Source organism: Dama dama, chromosome 14 (assembly GCF_033118175.1).
Source record: "Dama dama isolate Ldn47 chromosome 14, ASM3311817v1, whole genome shotgun sequence".
Classification (NCBI taxonomy): domain Eukaryota; kingdom Metazoa; phylum Chordata; class Mammalia; order Artiodactyla; family Cervidae; genus Dama; species Dama dama.
Genome location: NC_083694.1, coordinates 34952787 through 34970449, shown reverse-complemented (window position 1 = coordinate 34970449; position 17663 = coordinate 34952787). Strand labels below are relative to the sequence as shown.

Sequence of the window (17663 nt, the reverse complement as noted above, 5' to 3'; positions counted from 1 at the left end):
TCTCTGGTGGTCCAGTGGCTGGGACTCTTCACTTCCACTGCAGGGGTGCAGTTCTGTTCCTGGTTGGGAAACCTAAGATCCCACATGCCACAAGGCACAACAAAACAGTAAATAAATAAAGAGAATAAAAATTATCTGCTTTTTTCCATGTTATTAAAGAGTCTTTGTAAGAACGATGTTACATTAAATAGATCATACAATAACCATACCTTGCCTTCAGATGCTTAAGTTGCTTATACTTTCAGCTATTATAAATAAGACTTCAGTGGACACATTTGTACATGCATTTTTTGTCTATATTCTGTTTGTTTTCTTAGGATAGATTTCTAGGAGTGAAACTGTTGGGTCATTGGCTTTAACCTGATTGGAAACTTAGAACTATATGCTGTTACAAGTCATTAGGTGACTGTGTCTGCTTCAGGTAGTCTAAATATATAGTATTTCTACCTGTTTTTTTCTTCCTTCTTTTAAAATCTAATGAGCTAGGAAATAACTTATGCTTATTGAATGACATGCTATACTCTTTGAATACCTGAGACTGATTAATTAGGTTTATTAAATGCCTTGAATTCTAATACTTGAAATACATGAAATTTTATTTTACCCAAAAATATTTAGCTTGCATCATTTTCGTCATTAGTTTTGATGATTATTGAAGATCGCTGTGTGTGATACTGTTTTAGGATTGAATTTACTTAAATTAGTCAAAAATATGTTTTTTATTTTCATTGATCTTATATTCTAGAAGAATATGACATGGTGATATATTAATATATACTCCTGAGTATAGTTAGAATGTGGCTAAGTATTTGTTTCCCCTTGCTGTAAGTTGAAATATATTCTTCCATTTATGTGTTTGAAATAAGTTCACCTTTAACAAGTGTGCACAATTCAAATTGATTTGCTGTAAGTATGTATCTGCTATGCACTGCTTTTATTTGTATTTAGATAATACTCTTCTTCTTATGTATTTATTCTGTCAAAAGATGATCTCAGAAACATAATGAAAAATTATTTTCTGGTAAAATCATAGATTCAGAAGATAAAATATAAATTATCTTATCAAATCTCACAAATTATTGGGGAGGAAAAACTGAGGATCAGAAAAGGTAATTCATCCAAAGTCATAAGAATAGTTTGATTGGCAGGAATTTTAGTGTACATGATGTGCATTTCATTTTTCATTGTGGAAAAGAATTCATTTTTCCTAAGGGTATTATATAGAATCAGCATTCTTAGAGCTCAACTAGACCTAATATCTATGTCTGCATTTGTAGATTAACTCTTTATTATAAAGATGAAGTAGCAGAGAGTTAGAGAGGTTAAATAATTGGCTCAAGGAAACATCTCCAGGATTTGACTTTCTACTCTTCCTCTCTGACTCCAAGACAAAATTCATTTTATGTTACTTTTTAAAATAACATTTTTAGCAAGATGAAGTATAAGCAATTTTTAAATGTTGGCTTTCAGAAACACTGAAAAATAATTACTTAAATACTGAAATAAATTTGCTTATAAGTGTTTGATAAGCTGTCACTTTGCATAGAACTTTTAATAAAAGTGCTAATTAACTATAAATTTCATTTTAGAGGCATCAAATTGAGAGGGCATTATTGAGATAAAATTACTAAATTTAGCTTTGGGGATTGGGCTTTATCAATCAAAAACATGATTAGAAGACTGTGTTTAGTTTGCATAAAAAGACCTTTCAATTAATTACTTAAATTGAGTTTTCATTTTTAATATAAATACAATATGCTTAAAAGGGACTAAGTCATTCTAGAATATAAATTTAAGAACAACATGGTGTCTAGTGTTTAACTATATTATTGTGCTACCTGGCACGTTTTACATTTCATTCTGTGCAATGGAAATACTAATTAATTAAAAAAAAAACTCTCCAAGTTACTTTATTAAGTTTGCTATAACAACCAGTGTGTATTGTGGCTTTTTTGAAAGAAAAATATTACTTAGTATAATTAGTAACAGATGAAGCCTGTGGCAATTTTATTTAAAAAGAATGGAGGGGAGGGATAACTGATCTGTTTCTGACATTGTATTATTTATTTAAATAAAGTGTTCATTTTACTGTTGAAATGAACTAATATTGACCTTGCTTTTTGGGGTTATGTATTTTAAAGGAAATTTAGTTTGCATAAAAAATCTTTCAATTAATGATTTAAATTGAGTTTTAATTTTTTAGTATAAATACAATATGCTTAAAAGGGACTAAGTCATTCTAGAATATAAATTTAAGAACAGAGAGGATATATGTTCCTGGGGTTGCATATCTTATTAATTTTTGAGCCTTGTTTTTGTATTTTTAATATAAGTTTTATCAGTTATGTTTTAGAAGTATTTACTCCCTCTCTATGGTTCATGTTTTTATTTTCCTGTGAGGAACAAAGGTTAGGAAATACAATACATAAAAAAACTTCAATGGATTATATTTTGGTGTTGTATCTAAGAAATCTTTGCTTAACTTAAGGTCATGGAGATTTTCTTCAAAAAGTTTTGTAGAGTTTGTCGTGGTGGTGGTGTTGCTTTTGTTTTAGTCTGTGATCCTTGCATTTTTAGTTAATTTTACATATGGTGCTTACATATGATTAATTAACTTTACATATTAAGTTAATTTTACATATGATATAATTTTACATATATATCAATAGCCATGTTTTGAATATGGATTTCTAATTGTCCTTGCACCATTTGTTGAAGAGACTGTCCGTTCTCCACTAAATTGCCTTTGTACCTTATTAAAATGCCTTTGTACTGTTGTTGAAAATCAATTGCCCTATGTAAGTGTGATTTTATTTTTAGATTCTTTTCTGTTCCATTAATCTGCTTCTATGCTTTTGCTGATGCATGTTTTTCTTGATTACTGTAACTTTTGTAATAAGTCTTGAAATCAGGTAGAGTGAGCCTCAAAAGTTGTTGCTGTTTTTCAGAATTGTTCTGGCTACTTCAAATTCTTTATCTTTCCATACATACTTAGAATCAAGTAGTATGTTTTGTTAAAGAAAACAAAATATCTTGGAATCTTGATTGAGATTGAATTGACTCTATTGGCAGGATACAGTGTGTTAACCATATTGAAGTTCCCAATCTATGAACATGGTATAACTCTCCATTTTTTTAGGTCTTTCTTGATTTCTTTCATGATTTTGTAGTTTTAAGCATACATATTTTGCCCATATTTTGTTAAATCTATATACCTAAGTGTTTTACCATTGTAACAATAGTTGCTAAAAAAGAAAGTATCAGTTTTCTGACTGTTGAATGATAGAATATAGATACATAATTTGTATATTGACCTTCTTATGTCTTGAGACATTGCTAAATTCATTTTTTACTTGTGGCTTTTTGACCTGCCCACCTCTGGGTTTACTTATTCTGGCATTAGCTATGTCAAGTCTACTAATGAGCCCTTTGAAGATTTCCTTCATATGTGTTTTAAAATTTAATTCCTTTGGTGTCATTTTTTTCTGTGAGATACTCTGTCCCCTTACCTGTGGTGTTCATCTTTTCCATTAGGGTCTTTAACATGTTAATCATAGTTATTTTAAATTATCTGTCTAGTAATTATACAAGTCATATCTGAATCTGGTTCTGTTGATGGCGTTATCAGTGGGTTTTTTTCTTGCTGTTTTGTGTATCATAATTTTTTTGTTGTTGAAAGCTGGATACTATGTGTAGATTAGTAGAGAGTGAGATAAATGATATTTATGTATGGAAATGGTCAGACTTTTTTAGGGTTTTAATGTTGGGACTTAAGTCATTTTTGTCAGGAGTTTAACTGTTTGGTTACCCTCCAGGCATCATCAGCTTCAAATTCATCTAGCATTATTTTGTCTTTGGTGGAATATTGATTGCCAGAGGATTTTTCTCAGGTGTTCATGTTCCACCCTCCACTTCAGGCTTTTGCAGTATGCCTGTACCTCAAAGAGAATCTTTCTCCTCATTTTAACTCTCCTCCAGTAATATACTGCTGTTGTTTGTCACTTGGCTTTGTTAATTTGTGCCAGGAGCGGGGAGGAGGAGAGAAGAAACTTTTTCCATTGTCCTAATTTAGTTTCAGGCTAGTTTTAGGCTTGTCCTGTGTCCATGATTTTCAGCAGTGGGGCTTCCTAAGTCATACTGTCAACTTCTTTCCTCAGGATTATTTTTTCTGTTTCCTTCCCCTTGCTGCAGTGGGTCTTCACCAGTGCTTCAGATGTGACAGGATTTGCCATATTTCCCTGAATCTTAAGTCTTTTGTCTTTTAGGAGAAATAGGAGAAAAAAGATCTGAACAAGATTTTGTGCGTTTTCCTCATTAACAGTAATGCCTCTTTCTCAGGCCCATGCCTCTGTGTGGAAGTTTTCTACCATCTTCTGTTCTATCCCTAGTATTTCTTGTGACCATCTAATAAGGTCCTTGGAAAAGAGTTTGCAAGTGGTTGCAAACTCCCTGAGCATCTATAGCTTCAGAGTTCTGTAGTCTCAGGCTGCTTCACATTTGGCATTTAGCTAAGCTATTTGTTTAAAAGTTTTTGTTCAGTGTTCTTAGTGAATTCTGTGGTAGCCCTCTTTTTCTTCAGCGCTCTGCTCCTTATAAACCAGTGCTCATGACCCTTATCTCCTTGTGTATGCCTATTTTCCTTATATTTCAGACCAATTGATTTCCCTGCAACCTTACCTCTGATGCTGTTTTATTTTTTAAGTTGTGATTTTGGAGGGAGGCAGGAGGGGGGGTTGGGAAGGGGAACACATGTAAATCCATGGCTGATTCATGTCAATGTATGGCAAAAACCACTACAATATTGTAAAGTAATTAGCCTCCAACTAATAAAAATAAATGGGAAAAAAAATAAAATTTAAATTAGTTAAATTATGTAAAAAAAAATAAGTTGTGATTTTGTATTTGGGTTTTTCTTACAGTTAGAGTAAAAACCACATGCCTTCTCAGTTAAGAAACATTTGTTGAATGAATAAATAAACTGAAAAAGAAGTTATTCACTGTAATCATAGAAGCTAGTAATAGAATTACAATTCTGTATAACATGACAAATACTTGTCACTGGCCTAAGTGGGAATTATTGTGTGATGTTAACGACTGAATCCCACAGCCTGCTTGGAAGATTAAGCTGGGAGAAAGAGAGAACCAAAATTAGAGAGTCTTTGGAGACAAACTTGTACTTCTTCGTGCAGAGCTCTAGGATATAACTGCAGTGTGTCCATGAAATATAGATACACGTCTGAAGGAAAAATTGTTGTTGGATTGTCAGTTTAACATTAAAAATAATTGTTTACTCATTGGCATAGAATGAAAGGAAAAATTATATTGAGGCCTCAGTTATTAATGTGGTTTTTATGAGGTCATTGAAAATTTTCACTAGAGATATGGGAAGGATGGTATAAATAGATGCTTTCAGTTACTTCAGTCGCTCAGTCATGTCCGACTCTTTGCTACCCCATGGACTGCAGCACACCAGGCCTCCCTGTCCATCACCAACTCCTGGAGTTTACTCAAACTCATGTCCATTGAGTCAGTGATGCCATCCAACCATCTCATCCTCTGTCGTCCCCTTCTCCTCTCGCCTTCAATCTTTCCCAGCATCAGGGTCTTTTCAAGTGAATCAGCTCTTCGCATCAGGTGGCCAAAGTATTGGAGCCTGGTGGGCTGCAGTCCATGGGGTCATAAAGAGTAGAAGACAACTCAGCACACAGATACACAGATTATCATTGTCTTTGTTATTGCTGTTTGCCGCTAAGTCCTGTCCAACTCTTTTGCGACCCCAGGGACTGTAACCCCACTAGGCTCCTCTGTCCATAAGATTTACCAGGCAAGAATGTGGAGTGGGTTGCCGTTTCCTTCTCCAGGGGATCTGCCTGACCCAGGTATCAAACTCGCATCTCCTGCTTGGCAGTCAGGTTCTTTATCACAGAGCTACTGGGAAAACCCTATCAATGTATTTACCAGAGGGCAAATTATTATACATTGTTTAAACCTTGGTTTCAAATTTAGTCTTTGCTAGGTAGCTTGTAGTTCCTTCCACATTGTTTCTAGAGTACTTGGTGCATTCCACATTTATCACATTGCATTTTAATTATTTGTTTCATGTCTCTGCTCTGTTTTTAGACTGGAATCCTTAAAAGCCAAGACAGAATCTTGTTTAATCTAGGACAGGTTCTGGCACTTAGTAGGTGGAGTTCATAATGTGCTTTCAAGAACCCAAAGTAATTTGTCTTCCAGTTGATGCTATGAAATAAGAGAAGGAAGGGATGAACTGGAAATATATATTTTCTCCTCAGAAGTTTGGTTTCAGAGAAGTTTACAGATTAAAATGAGAGTAATAAACCCATATTACTTATACATATTCATGAGGGTGAAAATAATGAAAAGATAATTCTTTGTAATCTTTTTTGTCTTATTGTATAATAGAGACTGCATTTGTATTATTATTTTCTATAGGTGGAAATGGATATTGTTGAAAAACTGGTAAAAATGATACCTTGTGAGCATGAAGATCTGCTAAATATCACCCTCCGACTTCTACTAAACCTGTCCTTTGACACAGGACTGAGGAATAAGATGGTACAAGTTGGACTGCTTCCCAAACTCACTGCACTCTTAGGTATGCTTTTTAAAAATTGATAGTGCTGCTTAGAATTTCCAACATCACTGGAAAATTTAAGTCTGTCTTGAAAAGTCTGCTGAAAAAATTGTTCTGTGTATGTTCTTTGATTAGGTACTTAATTATTAAGAATGAATGAAAAATGACTGTGCTAGGATTTCCATGGTGGTATAGAATGAAATGAAATAGGAACTTTTAGCTGTTTGACTTCATTTACCCCTGTGAAAGTGAAGCCAAAGTGAAAATATACTACCATGGGAGCAAGAAGGAAAAATTACCCTCTCTTCAGCATTTTTTTAAAGTAGATACTCTTTGAGTTCTTATATTTTGCCATACCTTTAAAATACTCATTACCAATACACAAGCCTTTATGGAGCCTTTTTGTCATTAAGTAGAAAAGGTCATTTTTATATAGTGTTAGTTAGAAAATGTTATATTAGAGGATTCCATTCATACATCATTTTCTTTTAGCTTTTAGCAAGATACCTATATAGCAAAGGTGGATTCAAGAGTTAATGCTTTTGTGCTCAGACATAATGCTTCTTATACATAAAACCTCTTAGTACAGAATGCTTCTTAGCAGAGTATTTCAAAACCCTTTTTGGTCTATTAAGTGTCTGTCTTTATAGGCACCTGCTCCTCCCCAGCATATGCTTTATACCTTGTCCATACTGATCTCCTTACCATTCTCTCAAAAGTTCTCTTATGCCTAAGTGCCTGTCCACCTGCCTTTTTCCTCCACCTGGAATGCCACTGCCTCTCTTAACTAGAAAGCAGATTTTTCTCGGCTTTTCTAACCGTTTCTTTGTTTAGCACTGCAGTTTCATTTGTAGCTTTCTCCATATATTCAAATATTTTTAAGTGGTGGAATAGATGGAATGATTTAAAATTAAGTTTATTCTTAGTTGTCTAAAATCTGTGAATCTACTTTCTCATTGGCTTCATCATTATTTTTTTACAACACTTGAAGTAAAATTTATTGAATGTGTACTCTGCCAGCTATTTTGCTTTGTGCTTTATATATTATCTTGTGGAACCCTCATCTGAGGATTTACATTTATATCCATTTATATCCATTTATTTCCATTTACAGTGGATAAAAGACAAAGCCCAAATTCAAACTCAGGTATATCTGCTGCCAAAGTTGGATTTATTATCTACTATAATAAGCTACTGTGTATAGTTATATTAAGTCGACTATGATTAAGTAGATAGGGAACACTATAATTTAAAATCTCAGTTCTCCAAGTCCCTTTGAAAAAAAAGTTTTAAGGAAATTTATTTCTTACTTTCTTTTTCTCAGAAAAGGAAAACTTTTAGTCTGTTAGTCAAAGAACATTTGATCCATTGGCCATTCCACAAATATTGCACAGAGCTTTGATTATGCATTTTAGAAGAAACTCTTATTGAAGAGCATTTTCAGAAACTGCTTATGGGGAACCAAAGCAATACTACTATTTAGTGAGGAAACAGCAAAACTTTAAAAGTAAAATGGGTGGGACTCAAATTTAATTTATATGATCCTTTTTTATCATAAATTCAGCAGAATTATGTATCAAATATCAGGTTAGATTCTTAATGTATGAAGATGAATAAATTACAGTCCTTTGTCCTGAGATAATTCATTGTCTGTTTGGCTTGTTCAGTATCAAGTCAACTTACTTCTAGGAAAAAAATGATTTAAATGAGATTTTTGGGAAATTACTCATAGGATTTTCATTTCATATTTTATTCAGTTCAGTTCAGTTCAGTCACTCAGTCATGTCCGACTCTTTGCGACCCCATGAATCGCAGCATGCCGGGCCTCCGTGTCCATCACAAACTCCCAGAGTTCACTCAAACTCATGCCTATCGAGTCTGTGACGCCATCCAGCCATCTCATCCTCTCTCGTCCCCTTCTCCTCCTGCATATTTTATTAACAAGTAGTAAATTTTGGCATATATAAGATATTCAATACAAAAAATATTTCTTTAATCTCTCCTGGAGCTCATTTCTGGAGTCAGACTGTCTTATTAGAATTGTTACTTTTTTTACTTTTTAATAATATTACATTGGGCAGGTTACCCAAACTCTGATTTAGTTTCCTCATCTCTAAAATGAGGATAATAATTATAACCAATTTAAACTTATTTTGAAGATTAAATGAGCTATTGCATGCAAGGTGCTTAGAATGGTACCTGACACATAATATTTTCTTAATAAATATTAGCTATAATCATTTTATTACCAACATCATCATTGTTATCATTTAATATTAAGTGGACATTCTGTAAGTGTTGCTGACTTACCTTTCTGTAAGCACAAGTTTCCTTCTTACAGATATTAAATCATTGTTAACAAACAGGGTAGATTATTTTTACTTCCCTGTGATATGCATGTTTATTCAGTTTAAGTCATTAAAATGTTGCTAATCTACTAGGGCAGAGCATAATGCTAAACACTGTAGAAAATATTTTTCAATCTATAGACATTTTGAAATTTAAAAGAAAGAATGCGTCCATATTGTTACTTCATTACAAAGTGCCGTTTGAGACAGATATTGATAGACTTATCTCTTTAACAAGATGATATTTACAAAGGAAGGAAGAATAGAGGCTGTAGAAAGAATTTCAGATAAAGTGGTCAGTATTACCTAAGGCATAGATGGTGCCAGATAAATATGAGAAACAATAACTCAGTATATAGTGGGAGATAAGTTTGAAAAAATGGGTTCATATACATTTATGTGGTGGTATGAAGCTTAAGGCTGTGCTAAGAGTTATACTTAATATAGTTGATGATAGTAATAATTACAGGATTTTGAGCTAGTTGGGTCGTAATCAGAGTATTGCCCTAGGGAAAATAATCTGGCATCATTCTATTAGGTACACAAAAACTAGAGTCTAAAGATGAGAACAATAGCCTGTTGTGGTAGCAGGACAAGTGAGGAAAGCCTCGATTAGGGAAGAGGTGATATGTCAGGTATGAGGCAAAAGGAAAGGGTAAAGAGACATAGCGTCATTGTTCATCATTCAGTCACTCAGTCACATCCTACTCTTTGCAACCCCCCTGGACTGCAGCACACCAGGCTTCCCTATCCTTCACCATCTCCTGGAGCTTGCTCACTCATGTCCATTGAGTCAGTGATGCCATCCAATTATCTCGTCCTCTGTCGTCCCCTTCTCCTCCTGCCTTCAATCTTTCACAGCATCAGGGTCTTTTCTAATGAATTGGCTCTTCACAACAGGTGGCCAAAGTATTGGAACTTCAGCATCAGTCCTACCAATGAATATTCAGGGTTGACTTACTTTAGGATTGACTGGTTTGATCTCGTTGCAGTCCAAGGGATTCTCAGGAGTCTTCTTCAAAAGCATCAGTTCTTTGGCGCTCAACCTTCTTTATGGTTCGACTATCACATCCACACATAACTACTGGAAAAACCATAGCTTTGACTCTAAAGATCTTTGTTAGCAAAGTAATATCTCTGTTTCTTAATATGCTGTCAAGGTTTGTCATACTTTTTCTTCCAAGGAGTAAGCATCTTATAATTTCATGGCTGCAGTCACCATCTGCAGTGATTTTGGAGCCCGAGAAAAACTCTGTCACTGTTTCCATTGTTTCCCCATCCATTTGCCATGAAGTGTTGGGACTTGATGCCGAGATCTTAGTTTTTTGAATGTTGAGTTTTAAACCAGCTTTTTCAATATGTAGAGTACATGTTACAAAATGCCAGGCTGGATGAAGCACAAGCTGGAATCAAGACAATTGAGAAGTATCAACAACCTCAGATGTGCAGATGACACCACCCTTAAGGCAGAAAATGAAGGTGATGAGGTGAAAGTGGAGAATGGAAAAGGTACCTTAAAACTCATCATTCAAAAAACAAAGATCTTGGCATCCGGTTCCGTCACTTCATGGCAAATAAATGGGGAAACAGTGATAGACTATTTTCTTTAGCTCTAGAATCACAGCAGATGGTGACTGCAGCCACGAAATTAAAAGACGCTTGTTTCTTGGAAGAAAAGCTATGACAAGTCTAGACAGCGGATTGAAAAACAGAGACATTACTTTGCCAACAAAGGTCCATATAGTCAAAGCTATGGTTTTCCCAGGAGTCATGTATGGATGGGAGAGTTGGACCATAAAAAAAAGCCTGAATGCTGAAGAATTGATGCTTTTGATCTGTGGTGTTGGAGAAGACTCTTGAGAGTCCCTTGGACTGCAAGGAGATCAAACCAGTCAATCCTGAAGGAAGTCAACCCTGAATATTCATTAGAAGGACTGATGCTGAAGCTGAAGTTCCAATACTTTGGCCACCTGATGCAAAGAGCCGACTCATTAGAAAAGACCCTGATGCTAGGAAAGATTGAAGGCAGGAGGAGAAGGGGACGACAGAGGACGAGATAATTGGATGGCATCACTGACTCAATTGACATGAGTTTGAGCAAGCTCCAGGAGATGGTGAAGGATAGGGAAGCCTGGTGTGAGGCAGTCCGTGGGCTCTCAGAGTCAGACATGACTGAGCCGCTGAACAGAAGTTAATAGAACTCTGCATAGAAGTTAAATAAGCGGGGTGACACTATACAGTCTTGACTTACTCCTTTCCCTGTTTTGAACCTGTTCGTTGTTCCATGTCCACTTCTGACTGATATTCTTGACCTGCATGTAGGTTTCTCAGGAGGCAGGTAAGGTGGTCTGGTATTCCTATCTCTTGAAGAATTTTCCACAGTTTGTTGTGATCCACACAGTTGAAGGCATTAGTGTAGTCAATGAAACAGAAGTAGATATTTTTCTATAATTCTCTTGCTTTTTCTATGATCCAGCAGGTATTGGCAATTTGATCTGTGCTTCCTGTGCCTTTTCTAAATCCAGCTTGTACATCTGGAAGTCCTTTGTTCACATACTGTTGAGCCTGGCTTGAAGGAATTTGAGCTTTGCTTTGCTAATATGTGAAATAAGTGCAGTTGTGTGGTAGTTAGAACATGCTTTGACATTACCCTTCTTTGGGATTGAATGAAAGCCGACCTTTTCCAGTCCTGTGTCCACTGCTGGGTTTTCCAAATCTGCTGGCATATTGAATATAGCATTTAAACAGCATCATATTTTAGGGTTTGAAATAGCTCAGACATATCATAGGTAAACTTAATGTGACATGGCTGCTGTTTGGATATGGATAATGATTAACTATTCATAAACACTCAATGACTGTTAGAATGTTACTGCTAGGAACAGAAATAGAGAAGTATAAAAGAAGTAATTTGAGGGCATCAGTGATAGATTTAATTTCAGATGTGTTAAAGATATCTTTGACAAAGATGTTTGATGAGCAGATAGAAAAAGGTCTAGCGTTCAGGAGAGGTACAAGATTAAAAAAGGAAAACTTGTCCATTAGATGAATAAAACTGGACAAAGGACACCACCAAATGAGATATAACAGTCAGAGAAATATGATTCAACAGATACATAAAAAACATGTAGTTTAGACTGTTACTGAGAAGCAGTGAAGTTCTTGGAATCGTCATGAAGTAGAGAAATGAAGAAAATGAAAAGGAAGAGCAACTGAAAACTTACTTCCTTTCACTCGTTCTTTCAAAGTGTTGCTTCATTATTTTCTTTGAAATATTGTTAATTCCTAGGGCATCGGATTTTGCTACGCTAGGGAAAGTGAAGAGCTAGTATTATTCTAACCTTACATTACATAGCTAGAAATTGATGATCTTAAAAGCTTCCCCCTCTGTTTTTGGCTAAGCTGTAAAAACTGATTGAAAGCAAAATAATTCTGTTGAGATGTTTACAGTTACCTTGCCTTAGTAACTTCTTGGCTTATCTTTCTGGGTAAGTAGAAGAATATGGCTAAAAAGCATTCCTCATAAAAATATACACAAAATTTTTCTTGTAGAATAAGTTGAAAAATACTATGAAAAGATATTGTGATTTGAATAATTATTAAAAGCAAAGAGGAAGTTGGTTACAGCTTGGCTCTTTTGCCATGTGAAGAAACAATATTTATTTATAAACTCAATGAAAACTTTTCATCTATCTGAGAACTACTAAATAGGCTCTAAAATCATTCCTATTTAGTCATACTCTTTTTTCTGCTTTTTTTCTCTTTCATTATTCACAAGTCATTAAATTTGAGTAGAAGCAATTTCTTTTCTTTTTCTCAAATGTTCATGTTTTTTGCTTGTTAACTTTCTTTAGTTCCTCCTTTACATTCCACTTACAAGCCATAGAAGCAATGGCAATCATGTGTAGTAAAGAAAGAGAATATCTTCTGATGTTCCAGGATCAAGGAAAGGGAGAAAATGTACATATTAAAGAGAAATTAAAATATACTAGATAACAGTGCCTTCCAACTTATAGTCTATAAAATGCTTCAAAATAACTACAGGTGTTCGGAATACCCAACAACTGTTTCACATGCTTTTTATTTAATTATTTAATGACACTGTTATTTTCAATTCTTTTTCATTTAAATTGTAGGCTAAATAAGCTTATATAGTTGAGCCTATGGGGAAAAAAGTGTTCCAAATTCCAAGTAACTGATTCAATATGAATTTTTTTAATAGAACGCTTTTGTAAATTTTAGAATTGTTTCTATTTTATTAAGTCCCCAAAACAGCCCTTTTATCCATCATTTCCCAGAAAAACAACCCATTTATTAAATGTATTAGTTAGGAGGACAAGACTATGATTATTAATAAATAACTCTAAGCTCTCAGTAACTTGAAATAGAAAAAAGTTTTATTTTTTGCTCATGTTTAATATCCACTATAAGGAAGTTGAAAGTGGTGGTCCATGTTAGTTAGCATCAGTCAAGGACCCAAATTGACAGAGCCTCCAGGTCACCATGGCACCAGAGAAGGGAGAACAGAGAAAATGGAAAATTGCAAACTTAAAAGCTTCAATTTTGAGGTAAAATGTCATTTTTGTTCACATTTCCATTGATAAAGCAAATCACATAGCCATATAGAACTTTAAGGGGGTGGGCAAATGCTTGAAAGGATTAGAACTGGATCGCTGGTGAGCAAGTAGCCTAATGATCCTGAAAGACACTTTTAAATTTTCCTGAATTTTAGCTGGGTTTCCAGGATTGCCAGAATCTCTTGAAAGTACATCCTGTGACATTATTGCACATATTACCGCATATAGCGCACCTAGCAACTACAGTAGCAGCAGCAGCGGCAGCTACAGTAGCTCGGAGCACACAGAATAAAAGCTAGAATTCTGGAGCCAGACTACATGACTTTGAGTGTTAGTTTCATCAGTTACCAGCTATGTGATATTGTACGAATCAGTTAACCCATATGTCAGTTTTCTCATCTCCAGTTTGTAGAGAATAATGGTATATAATAGGGAAGGTTAAATGATATAGTACAGTAAATATTAGTGAATATTAGCAATATTATATGTGAAATTACTGTAAAAGTACATAGAACACAAATAATTGATATCCTGAAATGGGTCTTTATTGATGTTTGTTTTTCAGGCTTATACCATTAAAAGTATGTAATCCTTTTGTATTGAAAATTTGATTACATCATTCTTTTCTTAAATATTTCCTTAAATTTACTTTAATACATAAATGTAATTTAAACTTTTATTGAGAAGCAGTATAATGTAGTGGTTAAAACCATGGGCTTTGGAGCCAGAGTGCCTGGGCTCAAGTGCTGTATAAAAGTATTCCCTACTGTTTTTGTTATCATTGACTAAAATTTATAATTCTGAAGATAATTTATTACACAGGGCTATAAATATTAACAGCTCAAGTATTCCCCCTTGCTAAATGACCCCAGAATGCCATGTATTCTTAAATTTTATATACAGTTTTTCTGTTTTCCTCTCTTGTCCTTGGCTGTCCGTTCTCATTTCTTCTGTACCAACAGCAATTCCATGGCAGCAATTTTCTTTCCTCTAATGATATATTTCTAATCTCCTTTCGTCTTGGAAACCAACAACTAAACTTACTTGAAATTTATATTTTGTTAAAACTGAATTCCAAATGAGTGCCCAAATGGTTCTCTTCCTAGTAACATTTATTGCATAGACTTTGTAAAATTTCTTTTAACTGTAAAAAAACCCATTTTGTTTGATCGTGCTCTTTGCTGTGTTCAAAGAAATTATATGTAGTGTAGACAGAATGATTTCCTGATAAGTGATTAATAGAATGGTAATTTTTACATTTGTTAATGTATATGTTATATGTGTGAAAAATTAAATCATTAACTCCTAATACAATAAAATAAACTTCTCAATTGAGTTTTCAAGATTTTTGGCCACTACTACTATGTATAAATAGAAGTTGGCATTATAGAGAGCACAGATTTTAAAGACATAAGAAATAATTCATCTAGAGCAGTGCCTTTCAAATATCTTTTATCCCAAACTATAGTATCATACTTTACATTGCAACCCAGTACTCACATATGCATGTATGTATATGTTTGTATGTATATATGTGTGTATATTAATATACATTGTTTTGCAATAAATATTACACATTTTGTTTAATATGTAATTTGTAAATATTCATGAAGCAGTATTTACCATTTCTATGTGCAGTGTGGTATATTTTCTATTTTTTATTCTTTTTAAATTCTACTTATGACTTAATCATTGATTTTATGTCCTCTGATTCGATGTTCAGTTAGACAGCTGAACTAGGGAAAGTGATTATACTTCTTTCCCTTCAAATCTTCAGAAATATCAGTCTCTTGGATTTTTAATGTGTTAATTAAAAGTTAACACATTAGTAGATAATCTACATTATTCTAGGTTACTCTTGGCTGGCACTTGGAATGATTCCATGGAACTGAAATTTTTTTGGAAAGAGGAAAAAACTTTCTGTAAATCAAGTATTTGAAGAACTTGAGTTACATTTTCTTCACTGTAGTTATCAAGAAAGAAAGAGCATTTACTATATAATATAATATGACTGGTCAGTTTGCTTTCTTCATTAGAAATAAATTCTTTATTCAGTATATGTTCAAGTTGACAAATGACTGAATTTAACATTATATATAGAAATTACTTAATTTTTTAAGGAGGCAAAATGCAAAAGCACTTTTGTAAAGTTGTACATCTGGTAGAACTTTTCAGAAGTGATTTTTAAAGGATGCTGTTTCAACTGGAAATGCTATGATTTTAAGTAGGTTTATTTATTATTATTTGGGGACCCCATAACTGAAAAATGTTCGTATGATTGATAATAGATTATTTTAACTAGAGAATAATGAATCATTAATCTTTCAGGCTCTAATAAAGCTGCACTATATGAACATTTAATCCCTTTCCTTTGGATCCTGAAACATTTAACTAGTACATTGCGACCCCTGCTGTTGTGAGAATTGCTGAATAACTGGAAAAAAATATCTACTTGTGGAAGGTTTTGTGATTTGAATAACTATTAAAGGTTAAGGAGAAATTGTGCTATAGGTCAGCTCTTTTGACATGTGAGGCTCTTAATAAAACCAAAAATTTTATTAGTACTGATTTATCACATGAGTATTTTTTTTTTAGAAATTTTGAATTTAGCTTTTTCCTTTGACATCAGGGACATATAAAGGGGTTGATAGGGAATTTTAGAAATTATCATTTAAATTGTTGTTTGTTGATTTATCCTGAAATCTATTTTCTTGAATAGTTTTGATCTTTTCCTAGGCATAGAGAAAGAAGGCATTATCTCGCAAAATATTTCAAAACTTTTATTTGGGTCCTTGGAAAACCTAGTATCCAAAGATTGTAAAAATTTATATCTAAGTTCCTTTGTTTTATTTGCCTAAATACCACCAAAATTATTCACTTATTTGACTTTTTGATATCTTAATATTTCATAAGGATCTTATATTTATCTCTATTTAGTTCAGTATCAATTTATAATCTTTTCAGCTCTATTAATCCCTGTACTTGACATAGTTTCTTATGCTTAGTAACTACATTACCATCTGGGAGACCTATCATAGCCGATGGTTTCATCAATTGTAATTATATGCAAACTGAATTAGACCTACAAAGTTTAGCTTTATTTATATAATTGTTAGACAGTTTGTTCGAGTTTCTTATGATATTGAGTTAAGTTTTATAAAGTGTTTAAAGATTTTTGTCTCATCTAGGAATCATATCATTAAAAGAAAAATTCCCTTGTCATAAGTCCTTAAACCATTTGACATTGATATGTCTCAAGAGTGCTTCCTTATGTCATAATATCCTGGGTTGGGAAATGGCAAGGAAATTCCTTGTCATAGTGTATTCTTCAGTTCCCTAGAGAATGCACTGATAGTGTTTCAAAAGTAACTTGAAAAGCTAAATTTTAATAGCTTTTTGTCAGATGCACCAGGCAAATAATGTTTTTGTACCTCCTGAGAGGTGTCATAGTTTTGCTGCTTCATACACTGAGTATTGTTTAATGTGCTTGGGGATGGTGTTAGCATAGAAGCAAGCATAAAAATACAACTGAAATGTATTCTCTAGAAGAGCCTAGTTCATCGTGACATTGCTTCATGCATAAAGCTTAAATATCACAGAAGCAGTGTATTACAGAGTGCATGCTTAATGATTTCATTAAGAGACTGCCACAGTTCACTAATGAACTCTTTGGGACAGTTTTAAGTTTACTTACACTGTTTTTCGCCTTTTGTGAATGACATTGATGTGTATTTTAAATTGAGTAGTGTTCTGCATTTTCATGTCAGTCTTTCAGTTTTGACTTGATTTTCAAAGGCATTTTAACTCAATGGAATAAACTTTACAAAAAATACAAGTCTTATGTTATAAACATGAATTTTTGCATGTGTTAAAATAAAAATAGAATAAGCACAACCAACCTAATGATTAGGCAGATTACGTAGCTACCTTTAAATTACAGGCAGTCACCACTTTCCACACTTTCTCTGCTATTTTGTAAGTTCCTTATTATTAGGAGATTGCTGGAATTCAATGGTTAGAGCATCAAATTTCAAACTTTTGGTCTCAGGACATTTTTATACTCTTAAAAATAATTAAGGACCCCCACTATTTTTGGTTTATGTGGAGTTATGTTTATGGATATTTATTATATTCAAAAATAAA

The 17663-nt window shown here is 33.6% G+C and overlaps 1 protein-coding gene across 1 annotated transcript in view; it reads left to right on the top strand.

Annotated features, from left to right (window-relative positions):
- KIFAP3 (kinesin associated protein 3) overlaps positions 1-17663 on the top strand; it is a 138986-nt gene that overhangs the window by 45932 nt on the left and 75391 nt on the right. The window contains exon 10 of the mRNA XM_061160297.1: positions 6454-6616. Within this exon, the coding sequence (XP_061016280.1) occupies positions 6454-6616 (163 nt within the window). The remainder of the gene's footprint in view (positions 1-6453; positions 6617-17663) is intronic.